This window comes from Pseudoliparis swirei, chromosome 24, assembly GCF_029220125.1.
Source record: "Pseudoliparis swirei isolate HS2019 ecotype Mariana Trench chromosome 24, NWPU_hadal_v1, whole genome shotgun sequence".
Classification (NCBI taxonomy): Eukaryota; Metazoa; Chordata; class Actinopteri; order Perciformes; family Liparidae; genus Pseudoliparis; species Pseudoliparis swirei.
In genome coordinates, this window is record NC_079411.1 from 3,421,339 (window position 1) to 3,439,583 (window position 18,245).

At 45.5% G+C, this 18,245-nt stretch overlaps 2 protein-coding genes across 2 annotated transcripts in view; one reads left to right on the top strand and one right to left on the bottom strand.

Moving 5' to 3' along the window:
* The first annotated feature begins 309 nt into the window (after positions 1–309).
* Positions 310–10,315, top strand: txndc11 (thioredoxin domain containing 11). The gene is made up of 13 exons (XM_056410018.1): positions 310–654; positions 1,764–1,860; positions 1,946–2,065; positions 2,678–2,775; positions 3,687–3,816; positions 3,897–3,990; positions 4,928–5,040; positions 5,139–5,342; positions 5,499–6,171; positions 6,842–7,023; positions 7,137–7,249; positions 7,569–7,649; positions 8,009–10,315. Exons 1-13 carry the CDS (start codon positions 530–532, stop codon positions 8,502–8,504), a joined length of 2,526 nt encoding a protein of 841 aa, XP_056265993.1. The 5' UTR covers positions 310–529; the 3' UTR covers positions 8,505–10,315.
* Positions 10,316–10,732: 417 nt separating this feature from the next.
* LOC130190595 (uncharacterized) overlaps positions 10,733–18,245 on the bottom strand; it is a 33,891-nt gene continuing 26,378 nt past the window's right edge. The window contains exons 52-65 of the mRNA XM_056410095.1: positions 17,749–17,813; positions 17,537–17,666; positions 17,359–17,444; positions 17,136–17,265; positions 16,137–16,327; positions 15,718–15,808; positions 15,491–15,620; positions 15,227–15,417; positions 14,253–14,405; positions 14,022–14,158; positions 12,992–13,131; positions 12,805–12,899; positions 11,855–12,134; positions 10,733–11,009 (exon numbers count right to left, since the gene is read on the bottom strand). Of these exons, the coding sequence (XP_056266070.1) occupies positions 10,933–11,009; positions 11,855–12,134; positions 12,805–12,899; positions 12,992–13,131; positions 14,022–14,158; positions 14,253–14,405; positions 15,227–15,417; positions 15,491–15,620; positions 15,718–15,808; positions 16,137–16,327; positions 17,136–17,265; positions 17,359–17,444; positions 17,537–17,666; positions 17,749–17,813 (1,896 nt within the window). The 3' untranslated portion in view covers positions 10,733–10,932. The remainder of the gene's footprint in view (positions 11,010–11,854; positions 12,135–12,804; positions 12,900–12,991; positions 13,132–14,021; positions 14,159–14,252; positions 14,406–15,226; positions 15,418–15,490; positions 15,621–15,717; positions 15,809–16,136; positions 16,328–17,135; positions 17,266–17,358; positions 17,445–17,536; positions 17,667–17,748; positions 17,814–18,245) is intronic.

Genomic DNA, 18,245 nt, shown 5'->3' on the forward strand with positions numbered 1-18,245 from the left:
AATTGATCGAAAACTGGAGAACGAGCGCCCTCTAGTGGCCAACCGCCAGAACAACGCAAGGGACCGTCTAAAAAGAGCACGACAGACCGGAAACGCAAACAATCAACTACAAACGCGATTGCCGCGGACAAATAAAAAGATTACAATTCTCGAGTCCCCCTCAAATCTCCCGTTAACATAAGCGAGGTCTTTAGTTTTTCGTCGAACCGTTAAACGTGCCGGCGCGCGTTCGTCAACCACCCGGCGGCCTTTCGCGGTCCCTCCCTGACGTCATTTGTTGCGGAAGTGAAAAGTCTACGTGGGGAAGAAAGGTTGGTTTGACCGTGTTTGAATTGTTTGCATGCTTTTTACGCACCACCGGGACCCAGGTCCAATCCGGGTTAACTCCGTCCTCTCCCCCACACAGCCCCCCCCTCTCCCGTGTGGAAGCCAACCTTCCCCGCCTCCCCCCACCCCCCCTCGTTAGGCAAATGGACGCGTTGAGTCGTGGCCGGGGCGTATAAATGGGACGGCGAGCCGAGCGCCTGTAATGCTGCGCCGGGTGCGGCAGTCTCTCCGGCAGGTGCTGTTTCTGATGGCCCGGAGACCTCGTCTACTCTGCGGGACTATCGTGCTCGGCGTCCTGCTCTTACTGGCCGTCAGGTTCACGTGCAGGTAAACGAGAACGGCTTCTGTTCACGTGACAGTGAACTCTGTTTATCTATTTAATGTTTAGTGAGAGCAGGCTGACGTGAGGCATTGGTGACGGAACATCCTGAGTGTTGTTGTAGCTTCAGGAACTCGTAAAGGAGCTATTATTTATTATAATGGCGCCACCTGTAACTAATTGGGGTCTTAATTATGCTGTGAAGCTGATCTGAAGAGGATAAGAGGATTCATTAACCAACTAATCCGGTTAAACCCGAGAGTGTCTCATTCCTTAAGTTTCTTAATGTCAATAAGGTGTGTGTAAGTGTATGTGTGTGTGTGTGTGTCTGTAAATAACACCAAAGTTGATATTGATACCATAACTCTGAAGTAAACAACACAGATGGAGCCAGCTGTGCAGCTTATTTCAGATACACATCCTGCTTCTTATCCGGTGTTTTCATTTTAAGTAAAGACTACAATATTATTGTAGTTTTACTCATTTACAAGTTTTAAAAATAGCATTCATGGTGATATTATTGAAGTAGAAGTACAAAAGTATTTCCAGCCAAACTCTGTGGAGATGAAACTTTAGTTTAAAAATAACAGCCGCATTTCCTCTTGTTCCAGCTTCTTAAATCAAACGTTTAGCTATTTTTTAAATATGTAAATAATCCTAATTATCTTTTGGGTTTGAACAGTTTTCCTGAACAAAACAACGAATAATATTACCCAGAAAAATCCTTTTGTGTCTTCAGCTGATCTTTAAATATAGAAAAAGTCTAATTTATTGGGAAAATCCGCCGTCACAAGTTCCCGGAATCCAAAGTGATCTTTTCACATTGTTTGTTTTGTGCGATTAACGTTTTACGAAATGTAAATAGATACAATTTCCAACCATAAAAAGCAGCGAACGAGAAAATTCCTATGGAGATAAATTAAAACCAATAAAGTTTTTATAATTTATGGCTATTAATTTCCTCTAGACCTGCTAATCAATGAATTGATAAACCATCGGAGCACTGGAGGACACACACTCATCTTCTATCGTATCTTCTCACCTGTGAGATTAAAATCTGAAGCGAATGGTAACTTCACCTGTGACGACATCTTCACACTTTATTTTCCTCCCGCAGTCGTGCTAAAGATGTGGTGGCAGCAGCTCGGCCGCCGGTGCGGTTCTTCTCTGCCGAGGCCCCGGTGGTGGACCTCTACCTGGGCCAGCTGGACCAGGTGAGAGTCACGGACGACCGGTCGGATGTCGAAGGAGTCGCGTGACGTGACTCGGGTGAGTGAGTGACGAGCGTGTCGCCTCCAGGTGGAGCGTCTCCGGAGCGTGGCGGACGTGTCCCTCGTCTTCTTCTACGCGCCGTGGTGCGCTCACTCGATGGCCGCGCGGCAGGAAGTGCAGCAGGTGGCGACGAGACTGGCCAAACAGGTACGGAGAACCCCCGGCTACACAACGAGTACACAACACCCGGCTACACAACACCCGGCTACACAACACCCGGGTACACAACACCCGGCTACACAACACCCGGCTACACAACACCCGGCTACACAACACCCGGCTACACAACGCGGTTTATGGGGCGCCATTTGTAGACGTGTCATTTTGCAAATGAATGTCTGAGTTATAACACACAATGGTTACACTTGTTTAACTCTCTCTCTCTCTCTCTCTCTCTGTCTCTCTCTCTCTATCTGTCTCTCTCTATCTATTTATTTGTCTATATCTGTCCGTCTCTCTCTCTGTCTCTCGCTCTCACTCTTTCTGTGTCTCTCTCTTTGTCGCTTATCTCTCTGTCTCTCTCTCTCTCTCTCTATTTGTCTATCTGTCTCTCTCTATCTATTTATTTGTCTATATCTTTCCGTCTCTCTCTCTGTTTCTCTCCCTCTCTTTCTGTCTCTCGCTCTTTCTGTGTCTCTCTTTGTCTCTTATCTCTCTCTCTCTCTCTTTGTCTATATCTGTCCGTCTCTCTCTCTCTCTTTGTTTCTCCCTTTGTCCCTCTCTCTCTGTCTCTCTCTCCCCCCTCTCTCTCTCTCTCAGGTGCAGTTTGTGGCCATTAACTGCTGGTGGAATCACGGGAAATGCAGGAAGCAGAACCACTTCTATCAGTACCCGACCATCCATCTGTTTTACAGGAGGTGAGGCGTTCAGGCGTCATGGGGGGGAAAACGGAACGACTGTGACTTTGACCTTCTGGCCTCAGTTACTGTGTGGGGGGCATCGCTGCGGTTTGATGAACTCCAGTTAGCTTCAGACTGTTGCTATGCAAGTCCTGCTCCTTGGTTTTTTGGCTAGTGGCATTTTCTATTTGTTTTTTCCCATTGTTTTCTCTCGTCTCGACTTCCTAATAAAGCCCCAAAACTCTGTTTTTAGTATAAAATACCTTTTTTCGGACCGGGGCTTTTACTCTCTAACAATTGATTGCATTGTTTTGCTGTCTTTGACGCCTTTAATCCTTTCCCCTGGTTTAATGTCTGCGTGTGGGCTACTCTGCATCTTCTTCATAGTAGCTGGAGCTCACTCTGTTATTTATGGACGTAAAGACGGCAGCACAGCGTGTTCCCAACGCTAGACGCTCTCTCTTGGTCGCTCCCAGTTGTTTTTCTTTTTTTAAACTCTTTTTATGCGCCTTTTTTCGTATAGCGAGAGGACGACATGCAGTGGGGGAGCCTCGCAGTTCAAATACCCCAAATATATTACATTCACCACGATGGAGAAGATGGAGAAGGAGCAAATACCCGTGAAATCACGCCTCCGCTCCCTCTTCCCCATAATGTTATTTTTTTTATCACTTACATTTTTTTATTCGTTTAGACATATTAACATAATACAAAATTGTCAGACATAAAAATATATATATACATACACATGCACAAACAAAACAGAACACAATGATACATATATATACAGACACATGCACACGCATAAGACGCATACATACATAAAAACAATCCGTACCCCTGAATGTAAATGTTTTTTGTGAACGACCGACGCCCCGACGTCCTCACTGATCCTCGCCGCGGGTCCTCTTTGTGTTTCTGCGCCGCAGGTTCGGCCCGATCGAGTACACGGGTCCCGTCGTGGCGCCGTACGTCGAGAGCTTCATCCTCCGAGTCATCACGCCGCTCACGTACCTCCCGTCGAGAGCCACGCTGGAGGAGTTCCTCTCCTACCACGAGGTACCGTCCGGCGGGCGGACGCTCCCCTCGCCGTCCCAGCGGCGGAGTCTAACCGGTGGTTTCGTTGTGTGCGTTCCCAGCCGCGCGTGGTGGGCTTCTTCCAGTTCGACGCCTCCCCTCAGCCGCCGGGCTACATCACGTATCTGTCTTCCGCCCTGCAGGCCCTGAAACGCGGTGAGACGAGATCACACGGTTGTTGTTTTGACTTTAGTGAATGATTCAAGTGCGTGGGATCAGACGTGACGGGGTGTGGGGAAAACCGTTAAAACGTTTTTAAGGTAGCCGCAGTGGCCGCTTGTCCAATATAACTTTAAATCTAATTGCCACTGACGCACTGTGGGTTTTAGTCTCTCTCTCGCTCTCTCTCTATTTGTCTCTCTCTGTATCTCTCTCTCTCTCTCTCTCTCTCTTTGTATATCTCTCTCTATTTGTCTATATCTGTCTCTCTCTCTCTTTGTATCTCTCTCTTTGTATCTCTCTCTCTCTGTGTGTCTCTCTCTTTGTCTCTCTCTCTATTTGTCTATATCTGTCTCTCTCTCTTTGTATCTCTCTCTCTCTGTATCTCTCTCTCTTTGTATCTCTCTCTCTATTTGTCTATATCTGTCTCTCTCTCTCTCTCTCTCTGTATCTCTCTCTCTCTTTGTATCTCTCTCTCTCTCTCTCTCTCTCTCTGTATCTCTCTCTCTTTGTATCTCTCTCTCTCTATTTGTCTATATCTGTCTGTCTCTCTCTCAGCTAAATCAAAGTAATGTCCATTTCCGTAATCCATTGTTCTTATAATTTATTTACTAAACAAACAAAAAGAACAAACAATGTTGACGCTGCCTTTCGTGTGCTGGTAAAAAACCACCGGCCACCACCCCGGTGCATGCTGGTCCTGAAGCTACCCACACCTCCATATAACCAGTGTTACCCAATCAGTGAACCAATCACACAACTAACTATATTCAAACAACAATCACAAAGAATTTAACTAAAAATATCATGAGAAAAAAACCCCTTCTAACATATCAAAATATAACCTGAATAAGCAAAGATTAATCAATATTCTTTGACAATAACTGGATCAGGAGGAGCGTGTGGTGACGGCCTCTCTGTGTTTCCGGTGCAGATTTCCGCGGCGTTGTGCGTTTCGGGGTCGTGACCAACAAACGGGTGGCGGAGGCCATCTCGCTCCGAGACGACGAGGCGGTTTACCTCTACCGAAGATTCAACTCGTCTTTGGTGAGCGAACTCCAGACGCCGGCTACGTTGTCATCGTCGTTTTGGACGTGTACTAATGGATTTGCTACGGCCTCCTTTCCCCCCCCCCCCCCCGTCAGGTTTTCCCTCGACGGGAACGCAACTTCACAGCGGAGGCCATCTGCAGCTGGGTGTTCGAACACCGCGAGACCGTCCTCCAGTGGCTGCAGCCGCCGGGGACCAAGTCCCGCCTCCTGGAGCGCGAGCTCACCAAAGGTCCGGCGCTGCTGCTGTTCCTGCCGCACGACCCACTCGAGTCCAAACCCAGCCCGGTGCTGCAGCAGGTGAGCGGGGGGGGAGATTTGACACGATGGACCAAACCATCTTTTTTTGAGATGGGGAGGCATCTCTGAGAGCTCCCCCCACCCGCTTCATCATCTACCTCCTGTCAGGCACTAAGACGCCTTTATGACTTTTGTTTGTTTCTTTTTGGCCTCCAGTTTGCTGACATCGCCGTGCGTTACCATTCCTGTGACAGCGCTCCCCCCTCCGGCTCGGACGCGAGCTCCTCCTCCTCTTCCTCCTCCTCTTCCTCCTCCCGCTCGCGGTGCTGCCAGTCCGTCCTCCTCCCAGAGTTCAGTGCGAGCGTGTGCGAGATGTGCCTCGCCTCCTCCTCCTCCTCCTCCTCCCGCTGCTCTTTCTCCTCGGCGGCTCAGGGCGGAGACGCGCTGCGGCCTTTCCTCCGACACTGCTGCCTCCGCCGGCTGCCCTCCGACGCGTCGGGCTGCAGCAGCCTCCTGACCGGCTACAGCCCGTTCAGTCAGTACAGCGCCTGCTGCCGGGGGAAAGCGGCGCCTCCACTCAACCATTCGCAAGCCAAAGAGGAGCCGGCAGCTCCCCGCACGCCGCCTCCGTCCTCCACGCCGCCGCCCTCCGGCCTCACGGGGCTGCGGTGTCGGACCAACCGGACGCTCAGGTTTTACGTGCTGGACGCGGCTCTGAACTGGCCTCTGGCGGCGAGGCTCGGGGCGCCGGGCAACGGGACCGCTTCCCTTCGGCAGGACGGCGGCGGCGCCCGAGGCGACGGGTCGTTTGCCACCATCGTGAACCTGGAGGACGAGGTTCACTACGTGCTCCGCCGCAGCCCGGCGGCCACGCTCACCGAGTCTCTGGGTAAGACGCCGAATGACCTCGCCCGAAGGGCGTAAGAGGGACGAGATGCGAGAACCACGTGCGCCCTGATCCCGATACTCCTCGAGCCGATGAAACGAGTCATGTGACCTCGGCTGTTGCATCGACACAACATGTCAGATTCATAGCATCCAATAGTTTTTAGTTCAAGAGTGATGCATTTAAAATCCATTGTTCCAGGTTTCCACTCATCTTAATGGATACAGTCGTATTTCTTAAGCAGAACGGCCCCCATACAACACAACGGGCTTTTCTATCAGTTCTTCCAAACTCCAAATTTAGATGTGTGTGTGTGTGTGTGTGTGTGTGTGTGTGTGTGTGTGTGTGTGTGTGTGTGTGTGTGTGTGTGTGTGCGTGCGTGTGTGTGTGTGTGTGTGTGTGTGTGGGGTCTGTTTTAGAGTCACAGATTCCTTGCACAGAAATGCAAATCCCTGACGTCTGAGGCCAACAGCAGCTTTTGCATATTCTGCATATCAGTGGCTCGTCTTGGTTTCGTGGTCCTTTGCAGCCTGAGGACACACAGATGTTAGTGAGGGGATCGTCTCCACCACGTTTGGTTTCACAGTTCTATGTTTAGTGTGATGTTTGACAGCGTGATGATGATGTCATTCTGTCTCTTGGTCCACTAACATGTCTGTATTTGTTATTAAAGAGGCCTTCATCGGGAACTTCAGCGCTCCGTACAGCCTCTTGCAGAGACACCTGGTGGGAGAGGAAGACCGGAGAGGAGGAGGAGGGGAAGAGGAGGAGAACAAGCAGCGCTCTCGTCCACGCCTCCTCATCACAGAACTGACCACTTCCTCCTTCCTGCCCTCCGTCATGGACCTCCAAAAGGTGAGCGTTAGTTTTTCACTCAACGTTTTCACTCTGCATCCAGTTTGAATGATTCTGTATCGAGTCGAGCTGTGCCGGGAAATATAAGTGTGTGTGTGTGTGTGCTCCTGTAGGATGTGCTGCTGTTCTACTACACTCAGTGGTGTGGATTTTGCTCCGTTCTCAACCACGTCATCATCCAGCTGGCCAGATTATTAGAGGGAAACAGCACCATCACTGTGGCCAGGTCTGTTTTTATGTTTGGATTGCGACGGTACTATGTATTATATATGTGTGTATATATATATATCATTTTTAAAATAAATATTAATATGTGTGTGTGTATATATATATATAATCATTTTTTAAATTTATATATAATTTAATCAAATAAAATGTGTATATATATTATTTTATACATATATATATATTATATTTATGTGTGTATATATATGTGTTATATATTGTTTTCTTCTTTCTTTGGGGAAGTTTTAACTTCAGTTTCAACAGTCTAAACTTTTAATGAATAATAAATCTAATAATATTACCACATTTTTCTCCTGCAGGGTGAATGTCGCCCGTAATGATCTTCCCTGGGAGTTCATGGTGGATCGCGTTCCCGCTATTCTTCTGTTCCCCAAATACAGGTGAGCAACACAAACATCTGGAGATGGTGTTCTACAGTAACACCTGGACATTTGGGACTCGATAGAAACGATTAAGTCAAACGAAACGGATAATATATTTTTATTCATATATATATATGGCTTTCCACAATCAAGGATATACAGATTTTCTTAATATTTTCGTGGGCTTCAGGACATTTTATAGAGCAAACAAGCAGTTAACCAAGAACATACTTGGCAGATGAATTGTTAGTTGAACTCTAGTACACAGTAACAACCTCAATAAAGGTTTTGTCACACAAAAACAACTAAATATACACATTAAAACAACATGTCTCCGCCACCTGTATGAATTTCCTTCTGTTCTCCGTCTCCTCAAGAAAACACTCGAGTGTGAAGTTTCCCGCCGACCTGCCCATCACGTTACCCAACCTGCTTCACTTCATCCTGCGGCACGCCGGCTCGGAGCAGCACGCCGGCCAGGCCGACGCTCCGGGACCCGGCGCCGAGTTCCTGGCGCTCCAGCGAGAGGTCCAGGCGCTGCGCGGCGCCCGCGAGCGCCTCGCCCAGCAGCTGGAGCAGATGTGGCGCGACGACCGGCGGCTGACGTTCGCCGCCCTCGGCTCGGAGGCCCGGAGCGCCGAGCCGCGGCGGGAGCGGCAGCGCGTGGAAGAGCGCCACCGGGAGGCGGGCCGACGGCTCGGGGAGGCGGCGGCGCGGCTGCGGGAGCTGGCCGACGACGCCGGGGGCCCGCTGAGCGAGAACACGCTGCTCGGGGTCCTGCTGAGGGCGCTGAAGGACACAACGGAGGCCACGGGGCCCCCGGAGGAGCAAAGGGAGGAGGCGCAACCCAAAAGGAGCCACATGGCCTCCTGACCACGAGAGCGAGGGAGAAAAGTGGGCAAGGAAATGAAAGAAGGACTCTCATGGATGAGGAAAGATTATGAGATTTGCCCGAAGGTAAAACCACAAGAGGCGATAAGACGTCGGCTTTTCTCTGGAGGATGAAATGTCAGCTGTGATCTGGACGAATAAATTAAAAAAACAACCTGAAGACTGCTGAGAGGTCAAAGGTCAGGAGGAAGGAGACGACGGCACCCCGAGGTGCCGTCACGGCGTTGGGCTCGTCCGCTCACAGGAACACACTCGCGTGGGAAGTCAGAGCCAACCGGGCATTCAAAAAAAAAAAAATTGTCGACGGGTGAAGACGCGACTCGAGTCAAATGATCTGCAGCCCCGAGTCAGCGTTAATTCAAATGATTAGTCTCAAAAAAGAGGAAAAACAAGCATTTGATGGGTCTTTGAACGCCTCGTAGCTCACGAGGTAACAGCCGGATCCTTTCCTCATCACTGATCCCACCGACAGTCGCGTTGTACTCGTCACTCTTTTTTTTATTTATTTTATAAACACATAATTCCATTTTTCATTATATCTGAGGTTGTTTTTCTATTCTTAATTAATTCCAGTTCCTTCTTCTTTGCCTTCCTGCTGATCGGTGTGACACTTCCTGAAGTTTTTCACATTAAAAGCCCGCTACCTTTAAAAAGAGTGATGCCGCAGGACGTTTGATTCACGGAAGCTTAAATTAAATAAGTATAATACATTTTATTTTCCTTTGGCGGATTAAAAGTCCGTTCCTCAAAGCAAAAAACCAGAGGATTGAGTTATGAAGTTTAAAGATGGATGGAAGATAACTCACAATGCTTTTATTCTATTTCAGTTTTCTCTGTTCTGAAAGGGAAAGGTTGCCTCCTCTAACACAATATGTTGTTACGCTAGAACACCATGTGATTTATTTATTTATTTAAGCCTTCAATAGCCATTAATGATAATCTTGGACACTTAATATCCCACAATGCCGTGCGGGAGGGACGAAAACGTTAGGAACACAAAGCACTACGATTTAAAAAGTGTCAGTATAAGATGCCGATTTACTCTTTACCCGAATATAATTTTTCAAATTACTTTATCACACTATGATTCTCACATCTTTGTAGTCAGGGTGGTAACCACGGTTACGCGTCTCCAACCAGGGGGTCTTAAGGGGATGTTAATTATGGATCGATGCGTCCGAAAAGATGAACACTGCTTTCTGTTTTTTCTATCACTTTGTTGAACGATAGAACACATTGATTATTTTTTTTAGGTGGGGGGGTTGTGAAAGTGGGCGTATGGTTTCCCTTTTTTAAATATTGTTTGGGAGAAAGTGGACGCCTGACTGGGAGTGATGAGTGGCGGAAAAGTACAAAATACTGAAATCTATCAGGACATGTAAACGTGGCGTTAGAAATAAATGTCTCTCAGCCACCAAGGGATCAATAAACGATATTTAGCAATATTCCGCTGCCTCATGCTGAGAGACGATTTTTCCCAGAGTGCTTTGCTTCTGAATCGACGTGCAGCGGTTTGAGGGCGACTAATGAAGCCGAGAGCGTATTTAATACTGAAGACGTGGCACCTGCTCACCCACCTGGAGGTGAGCCTAGAGAGCGCTGCATCAGCAAAGATGTCTTTGTTTTTTTAAGGGACGTCGTTCTTTTTGTTCAACTGATCTATTTTTACAGGAAACCTCGTCACTAACATGATTTATTTGTAACTCTATTCAGGTATTATGAATGAAATGCTGCAGTTGTTTACATGTGAAAGATTGCACCTGTTTTTACTGATTAAAAAATCTTTCAATCTATTTTTCTCCACTGTGTCAAGATGAACAGAACCAACACTTCATATATTGTGTTATTGCTCATGTATTCAGAAGCCTGATGTAGTTCTAAGTGTGAAGATGCAAAGCTGATATTAAAGCTCTAATAATTAGTTGATTAATAATACAAAATCTTGGCAACTATTTTGATATTCTGCAATTTTCTTAAAGCAAAAAAGCAAATTTCTGTGAGAAAGTAATGCTTTTCTTTGTCAAATGTGATAATAAACATGATTATAAATTACACAGGGCATTTTTACATATCTACTGGTATTTCATAGTCCAAATTATTATTTAATTATCATAAATTGCAAAAAGAAATGTACACAACAGGCCTAACTGATAAAAAGTGTGACTACTTTTTCCCTCTAAACCTTGAATATTAAAACACCAGACAAGTGATGAACAATATTAATTTATTAATTATTATTCAGCGACACATATTTTCAAAGGGATTCAACGAATAAATTATTTCTTTATTTACATCTGATTGTTATTGCACATTAGTTCAACATGTGGATGCGTGTGGCTCCACAGCATCTTCTCCTCACGTATATGGATATATGAATCACAAGTATTACAATAATCAGCCTTGTGTTTGATTACAGGAGAGAAGAGACGAGCAGCGCGAGGAGCGCGAGGAAGGAGCAGCCAGCGTCTGCTCGGTAGCCATTGTTACCTGAAACAGAGACGCACAAAAACACACACACAGTGACACACACACAAAAACAGACACACAGAAACAGACACACACACAGAAATAGACACACACAAACAGACATACACACAAACAGAAATAGACACAGAAACAGACACACAAAAACAGACACACACACAAACAGAAATAGACACACATAAACAGACACACAGAAACAGACACACAGAAACAGACACACACAAACAGACACACACAGAAATAGACACACAAACAGACACACACACAGAAATAGACACATATAAACAGACACACACAGAAACACACACAAACAGACACACACACAAACACACAGAAACAGACACACACACAAACACACAGAACATTCCTCGTTATACTTAATATGTCATATTCTCACTGTTATCTGTTTGTGAACCTTTATTTTATACCACTGTAAATGTAATGTTTTAAATCTTGCACCATGTTGACTGTTGATTGTTGTTGTTGTTTGTCTAATGTACACAACCAGCCTCCGTGTGTCGAACACAAGCAGCAAACATGTTTCTGATGTCACAGAAAGTCAAATTGACCCTGAATGCGGCCCAATAAATATTCTGGGGTTAAATAGTGACGTCACAGCAGAAAACAAACATTTCAAAGACATTTTAAAGGTTTTATCGTTGAGTGCAAAATGAAGTCAACAGTTTTAAGTGAAATGAAAGTTGTGGTTAGACCGTAAAGTGACGGAGGCGGGGGCTGGAGGCGGTCACATGACTCGGGCTTTGATGAGTCGGCGTTCGCCAGTTAAAAGATCCAATTGGACTTGGAAATAAAATTTTAAAAAATGTATAAACGTTGTCAGTACTCACCGCTGGTGGTGGAGGAGGTGGTGGGGTTAGGGTTGGGAGGGTTGGGGGTGGTGGGGCTGTTGGTGGGGTTGGGGTTGTTGGTGGTGGAGTTGGGGTTGGTGGAGTTGGGGGTGGTGGTTATCGGGTCGACCCGGCCTCCCGTGAGCCCGATGCCCAGCGTGTCCAGCTCCACCTGGGTCTGCCTGCCGGTCCAGGTCTTCACCAGCGGCTCGTTCTGGTACGACTTCAAATTGGCCAAGTTGGTGCCCAGCAGACCTTTGACCTCGCCGACCGTCAGGTTCTAGGACGACGGGGACATTTTGTATGTGAGGGCAAATACACGTTTATTTATTTAGTCTCCAGCAGAACAGAAGAACCAACAGCAGCGACGCTGCACACGAGGAACCAATCAGGGACCAGCGTGAGCTATATTTAAATCAGTGCTGACGGAGACGTTCAAGGTCCTGGAACACATCAGCAGTCGTATAAATATATATAAATATATAAGCATCATGTGTATCATGGTAAAACCATTTGTCACACACACACACACTCCCCCCCACACACAGACACAGACACACTCCCCCTCACACACAGACACACACACACACACACTCCTCCCCACACACAGACACACAAACACACACACATTCCCCCACACACACACGCTCACCCACACAGACAGACACACACCTAAACACACAAACACACTCCCCCCACACACAGACACACACCTAAACACACAAACACCCCCTCACACACAGACACACACACACACACACTCACCCACAGACAGACACACAAACACACACACACAAACACACACACACACTCACCCACACAGACAGACACACACACACACACCCCTACCCCCCGCCCCCCTCCCCACATAGACAGGCACACACCTACACACACAGACCTACAAACGCACACACACATGCCCCCCCCCACACACACACGCACACACTCACCAGCACGAGGCTCTCCTCCAGGCTGGTGAAGGTGTCCAGGTCCATGTTGATGTCGGATGCTGCCAAACTTTTGACGTATTCTGAAGTTGCTCCTCCTACAGGGGAAGTAAAGACACCATCAGAGTGTGTGTGTGTGTGTGTGTGTGTGTGCGACCGTGTGTGTGTGTGTGTGTGTGTGTTAGCGTACCGAGGTAAGGTTGCGTCAGCCTGTAGGACGAAGCGGTGACCGTTGAGCGAGTGTTTGAGGCGAACGCTCGCTCGGCGATGGCGAACAGCTCCTTCTTCTTCTGCGCGGCGCAGCTCTTCACCGTCAGGGCGCCGGCGTCTCTGCGGGAGGCCAGAAACAGGGTCAGAGGTCACGCCAGGATACCGCGAAGGAATTTAACAATATATGACAACAGACACGGACTCAAAAGATTTTTTACATTTGTTTGGGTTCAAGTCTAAACTTGAATAAATCCCTCCCAGCGATGCACTTCAGCACTCACTGTAGAACTGATTGCGCAATACTGTGCTCACATTTCTGTGCCTTATTTTATATATATTTTGTGTAATATTTCTATTGTATATGTATTATTTTTTATTTTAATTTGCACCTTAAGGTTAAGTTCTTGTGGAAGGAGGACGTTAGATGTCTGTTCACTGTGCATGTGGCAATAAAATACCTTGAATATCGCCTTAAATTAAGTTAAAATATGAGTTCTTTGGATAGTTCTCGGTCTCTGCGTCTACAAAAAAATCAACCATCGCTGGATTTTCTCCATTCTGATGCACTCCTAAAGATACTAGAACTTAGATAAGGCAGTAAAGTGCAAATATAACACGATCTCACAATTAAACTAACTTTTAAAAGGGATACATGACATTAAACAGGCTTTAAAAGACTTTAAACCAAATTTTCATTGCCAAAAGTTTTTTGAAATCTCGGGTGTGGACATGAAAAAGTGAGAAAATGTCATATTTAAACTAACAATGAGAATTCCAATGCATACAGTATATATAACGTGTAAATTAACATATGAATATAACATATTTCCAAGACTTTTGGGATTAAACATTTTTTTTACAACTTTTCCAGGCCTGGAAATAACAATTTTTTTATTTCAGGACTTTTCCCAGGTTTTCCATGCCCGTACGGACCCTGATTAAACTCCGCTCCTCGCAACAAGGAACACGGCTCGGTCTCAGAAGTCCTGGTTCTGGTTCTGACTTCTCACCTGATGCTCTGTTGGGAGATGTTCCTCAGGACGTTGGCGTCCAGGGCGCACAGGTTGGCTCCTCCCACGGAGTTCAGCTCATCGCCGCCCAGCTGGTTCCCAGCGTGGCTCAGGTACCTGGAGACGACGGCCTTCGCCTGGACCGACAACAAGACAACATCCGTTAATCCGTTCATCATCACACGAGGACCCGGAGCGGTTCATCTCTTCGTCCCCCCCGGTGTCGCTCACCAGGCTCGGGTCCCACGGCCCGTTGGCCGGGTCCATCAGAGAGGCCAGCGTGTCGATCTGAGTGACGGCCCACGCGTCGATGTCGGCCGCGGTCGCCACGCGGGACGTCGGGCCGAGGCTCTGGACCTGGTCTTCTGGGACGGTGGAGTAAACCTACAAGAGGAGGAGGCGGTGAGCGCTTCTGTCCCAGCTGAGGAGCAGAGTCGGGTCATTTGAATCTTTTGTGTTTGAGTTTTAAAGGAAGAAGACGAAGGAAGTGAAGAGAAAACACCGAGTTAAAAATGAACTGCTTTTCTTCAACTGCTTTTCACCAGGATTTTTGTTTATTGGTGTTAACATGTTATTTAGATAGATTTATTTACATTGATCTATTCAATGTTTAAAAATAATAATTTTAAATAATTAAAAACTGTAAAGAAAATCTGAAATAAAAAAGTGTAAATAAAAAGAAATGTAATTTAAATTTTAAAATTACATAAAAAATATAAAAATTTAATTTTAACATTTTATTAATAATTATATCTATATATATAAAACTAAAAATGTGATAATTAAAAAAGAATACAAATAAACAATTTAAAATGTAAAAGAAATATGAAATAAAAAAACGTGTAAATAAAACCATTTTAAATTTACATTTGAATATATATATAATTATACATTTAAATTTATAATTAAATGTTATGTTAAGGTTCAACTTTAACATTTGTATTTGAAATTGTTATAAATAATTATATATATATATATATATAGAGAGAGAGAATTACAACAACAAAAATTTGATCAAATGGCATTACGGAGCGTAGAACGAAATAAAGTTTAAAAAAACATAGAAGTAATGAGTACTGTACCCAATTAATACAGTTTTTTGTGTGAACTGTTCCTTTTCGATAAAATTGACAGACAAGCCTGAACAAAAAAAACTCAAAAAAAGAACCTGATGAACAAACCGATGGCGTCGTCCCGTCACCTACCTCTCTCAGCTTGCTGAGGACCACCCGGAGGTAATCCTCCTGGTCCACCTTCTCCGTGATGGACTCCAGGTTGTCTTTGACGACCGCCGCGCTGAGGCAGGAGGTGAACTGGTTCACGTCGTCGTAGTCGAAGGGGAAGGTCTCGTCGCTGATGGTCACCTGGGTGATCGTCCCCTCGGTGCACCCGTTGACTAACAGACACATACAATAGTTAAACGGGGGCTTCGAGACGAGAGAGGAGCAGAAGAACGGAGGGAGACTCACCGTCCGAGCGCTTGGACCTCTTTTTAATAGAGTTCCTTAATTCTGTCTTCAGCGTCCTCTTCCTCTGTCTGTCCACCCCGTTGCTGCGAAGAACTTTCAGGAAGTACCTCAAGAAATTCCGCTTTGTTTTCTGAATTAAAAAAACAAAACAAAAAAACGTCACAAACCTTAAAATGGACTTAATAATTAATTATCCTCTTATCTTTTCACGCGTTCGCTCCACTCACTTTGTCAAAGTTGTCGTAGAAGGTTGAAGTCATGTACAGCGGTAACATCCCCAGGGCCTTGAGAGTCGATTCGTTCCACATTGATGGAGCCCTGGTTATAAAAAAAAGGGAAGTAAATAGTGTAAAAACAAGACAAATGGTCACTTAAAATCATAATTTAGTGTTTTTTTTTAATTCAGTGAAAAAACAATATAAATGGTCACTTAAAATCATAATTTAGTGAGGTTTTTTATTCAGAGTGTAAAAACAAGACAAATGGTCACTTAAAATCATAATTTAGTGGGTTTTTTTATCCCCAGAACCTTTACGGTTACTGGTAATACAAACATCTGCTAATGCCAGGACATACAGGGAAAAAAGCGTTTATGATAATACAATTTTTTAACTAATAGCTGCATTGCTTCTGCATGTGGACGTACCCGTACTGCGTCTTCCCGCCGCTCAGCAGAGCCTCGACGGCGGCCGCCTGAGCGCCGCTGAGGTCGGGGCAGCCCTCCATTTGTTCCAAGATGGACGGGTCGGAGTTCTGGATGTAGGACGCGTTCAGGGAGCAGCACATGTTCCCCAACACCGACACGTCGTCCTTGGTCAAACTGCCGCCCGTTATGCCCTGAGGAAAAAGAAAATAGAATATAGAATATAGGGGTCAGGAAGGGAAATATAAATGGGCAGATTTGGAATGTTAAAACATAAATATTATAATCCCTTCTGGTATTTCCTGTTTAGCGTTAGCTTAATGCTAACAATGTGGAAAGCCCCAACGCAGTAATTGGACCGGAGTATTTCTTTTAGGGCATGTGATGTATGAATATGACTTACATACATACTGGAAAATGCTCATTCAATGAGGTTGAATCTTAAAGCATATATGAACTATAATGGGCACTCAGTAGAGCGCATACCTTCGCATATCACAAGATTGGGCATTGAATTATGAACATTTTGGCATTCGTTGCATGCCAATTGGATACAAATTGACCGTGCTATGGTAAAAAAAAAAGAGTGACCTTTTCATGACCTTGACCTTGACCTTTGACCTGATCGATCCCAAAATCTAATCAAATGTTCCCCGGATAATAACCAATCATCCCACCAAATTCCATGCGATTCGGTTTAATACTTTTTGAGTTATGCGAGTAACACGTATACAAATAAATAAATAAATGGCCATCAAAACATAACCTTCCGCATTTTCAATGCGAAGGTAAAAAGCACCACAAGGAAATGCGAACAATAATGCTAAAAACGTCCATATGAGTCAGTGGGATAATCTAATTTTCTGTGGAAAGCTTTGGTCTTTATTAAATTAATCCAACTGAGAGATTAACATGAATCAAGAGTTTGGTTTTAAACCTTCATTTGTCTCCATTTGATTGGTTTAAATGTACTTTACAGTGGGACGCACACGCGGTTCTCACCAGGCAGCTCCCCGCGTTAGCGAACAGCTCGCTCCTCTTGTAGCTGAGGGTGGGGGAGAAGACGGAGAAGTCGGCGTCCGCCAGCTGTTGGAAGTAGGACCTGCAGCCGGCCTGCGGCACCAGGGAGTAGCTGAGGAGTCACACGGGGAGACGGGACGCTCACCAAAAACTGGGAAAACAATAACATTTAAGAAAACACCTCGTTTTGATTTAGCGAACTCACTCGTAGTACAGCATCACGTCGGGGGGGTAGACGTCGAAGGCGGTGGCGTTCGCGTCTGCTTTGATGTGGTTGTACATGCAGGTCAACTGGAGGTGACACCAGCAGTTGCTCGTTGTGAATCCTGCACCCGGCGGCCATTTGGTTTCATTTTGAACATCTGGGCACACCCTCCTCTCACCTGAGTCTCCTCCAGGTGGACCTTGTCGTCGCCCGTCCTCCGACAGGCTTTGATGAGCTTCTTGATCTGCTCCGACTTCACGGCCCTCACCCCGGTGCACGTGAACCCTTGCAGCACAGAGGACGACAAACTACACACACACACACACATTGTATGTTACATACATGTTCAGAGACATTTTCTCTCTTCGTATTTCGTGCTCCAGGACTCACTTGTTTGGACCTCCCAGCGCGTCGGTCGCAGACTCCACGGCCATCACGTCAAAGAACAACTTGGCCTAAAACAATTAACACACACACACGGGACATTTACATGATTTTTAGGGGGCAGTTTTTTGCCCCCGCTGACTGAAATCCAGGGGCATTTAAAAATAAATTGGGGGCACTTTTTGAAACTTGGGAAATAACATTTAACCTTCAAAAATAATAAATATACTTATTAAGGCTTACAGAATATGAGCAATTGTCATAAAAACGGGAATAATACGACTATTAGGGCAGTATAGTCTACAGATTCAAAGTGTTTTATTTTTCATTTTTTAACAACAAAAAAACATAACATAAAAAAAACATAAATCATACAACATGTTATTCTTATTTCTTTGTGTTTATTTATTGTTATTACATTTAGTTTACCAATTCTAACTTTTTTTTGTTTTTTTATAATTCAAAATTATATTTATTGATTTCTTTGTGTATAGTAGAGGCAA

Excerpts from the sequence above, each read along its gene's own strand:
- txndc11 (XM_056410018.1), top strand. The coding sequence starts at position 530 with ATGCTGCGCCGGGTGCGGCAGTCTCTCCGGCAGGTGCTGTTTCTGATG. Across the intron at positions 2,066-2,677 it reads CGACGAGACTGGCCAAACAG|GTGCAGTTTGTGGCCATTAA; the intron begins GTACGGAGAACC and ends TCTCTCTCTCAG. Across the intron at positions 6,172-6,841 it reads CACGCTCACCGAGTCTCTGG|AGGCCTTCATCGGGAACTTC; the intron begins GTAAGACGCCGA and ends TTGTTATTAAAG.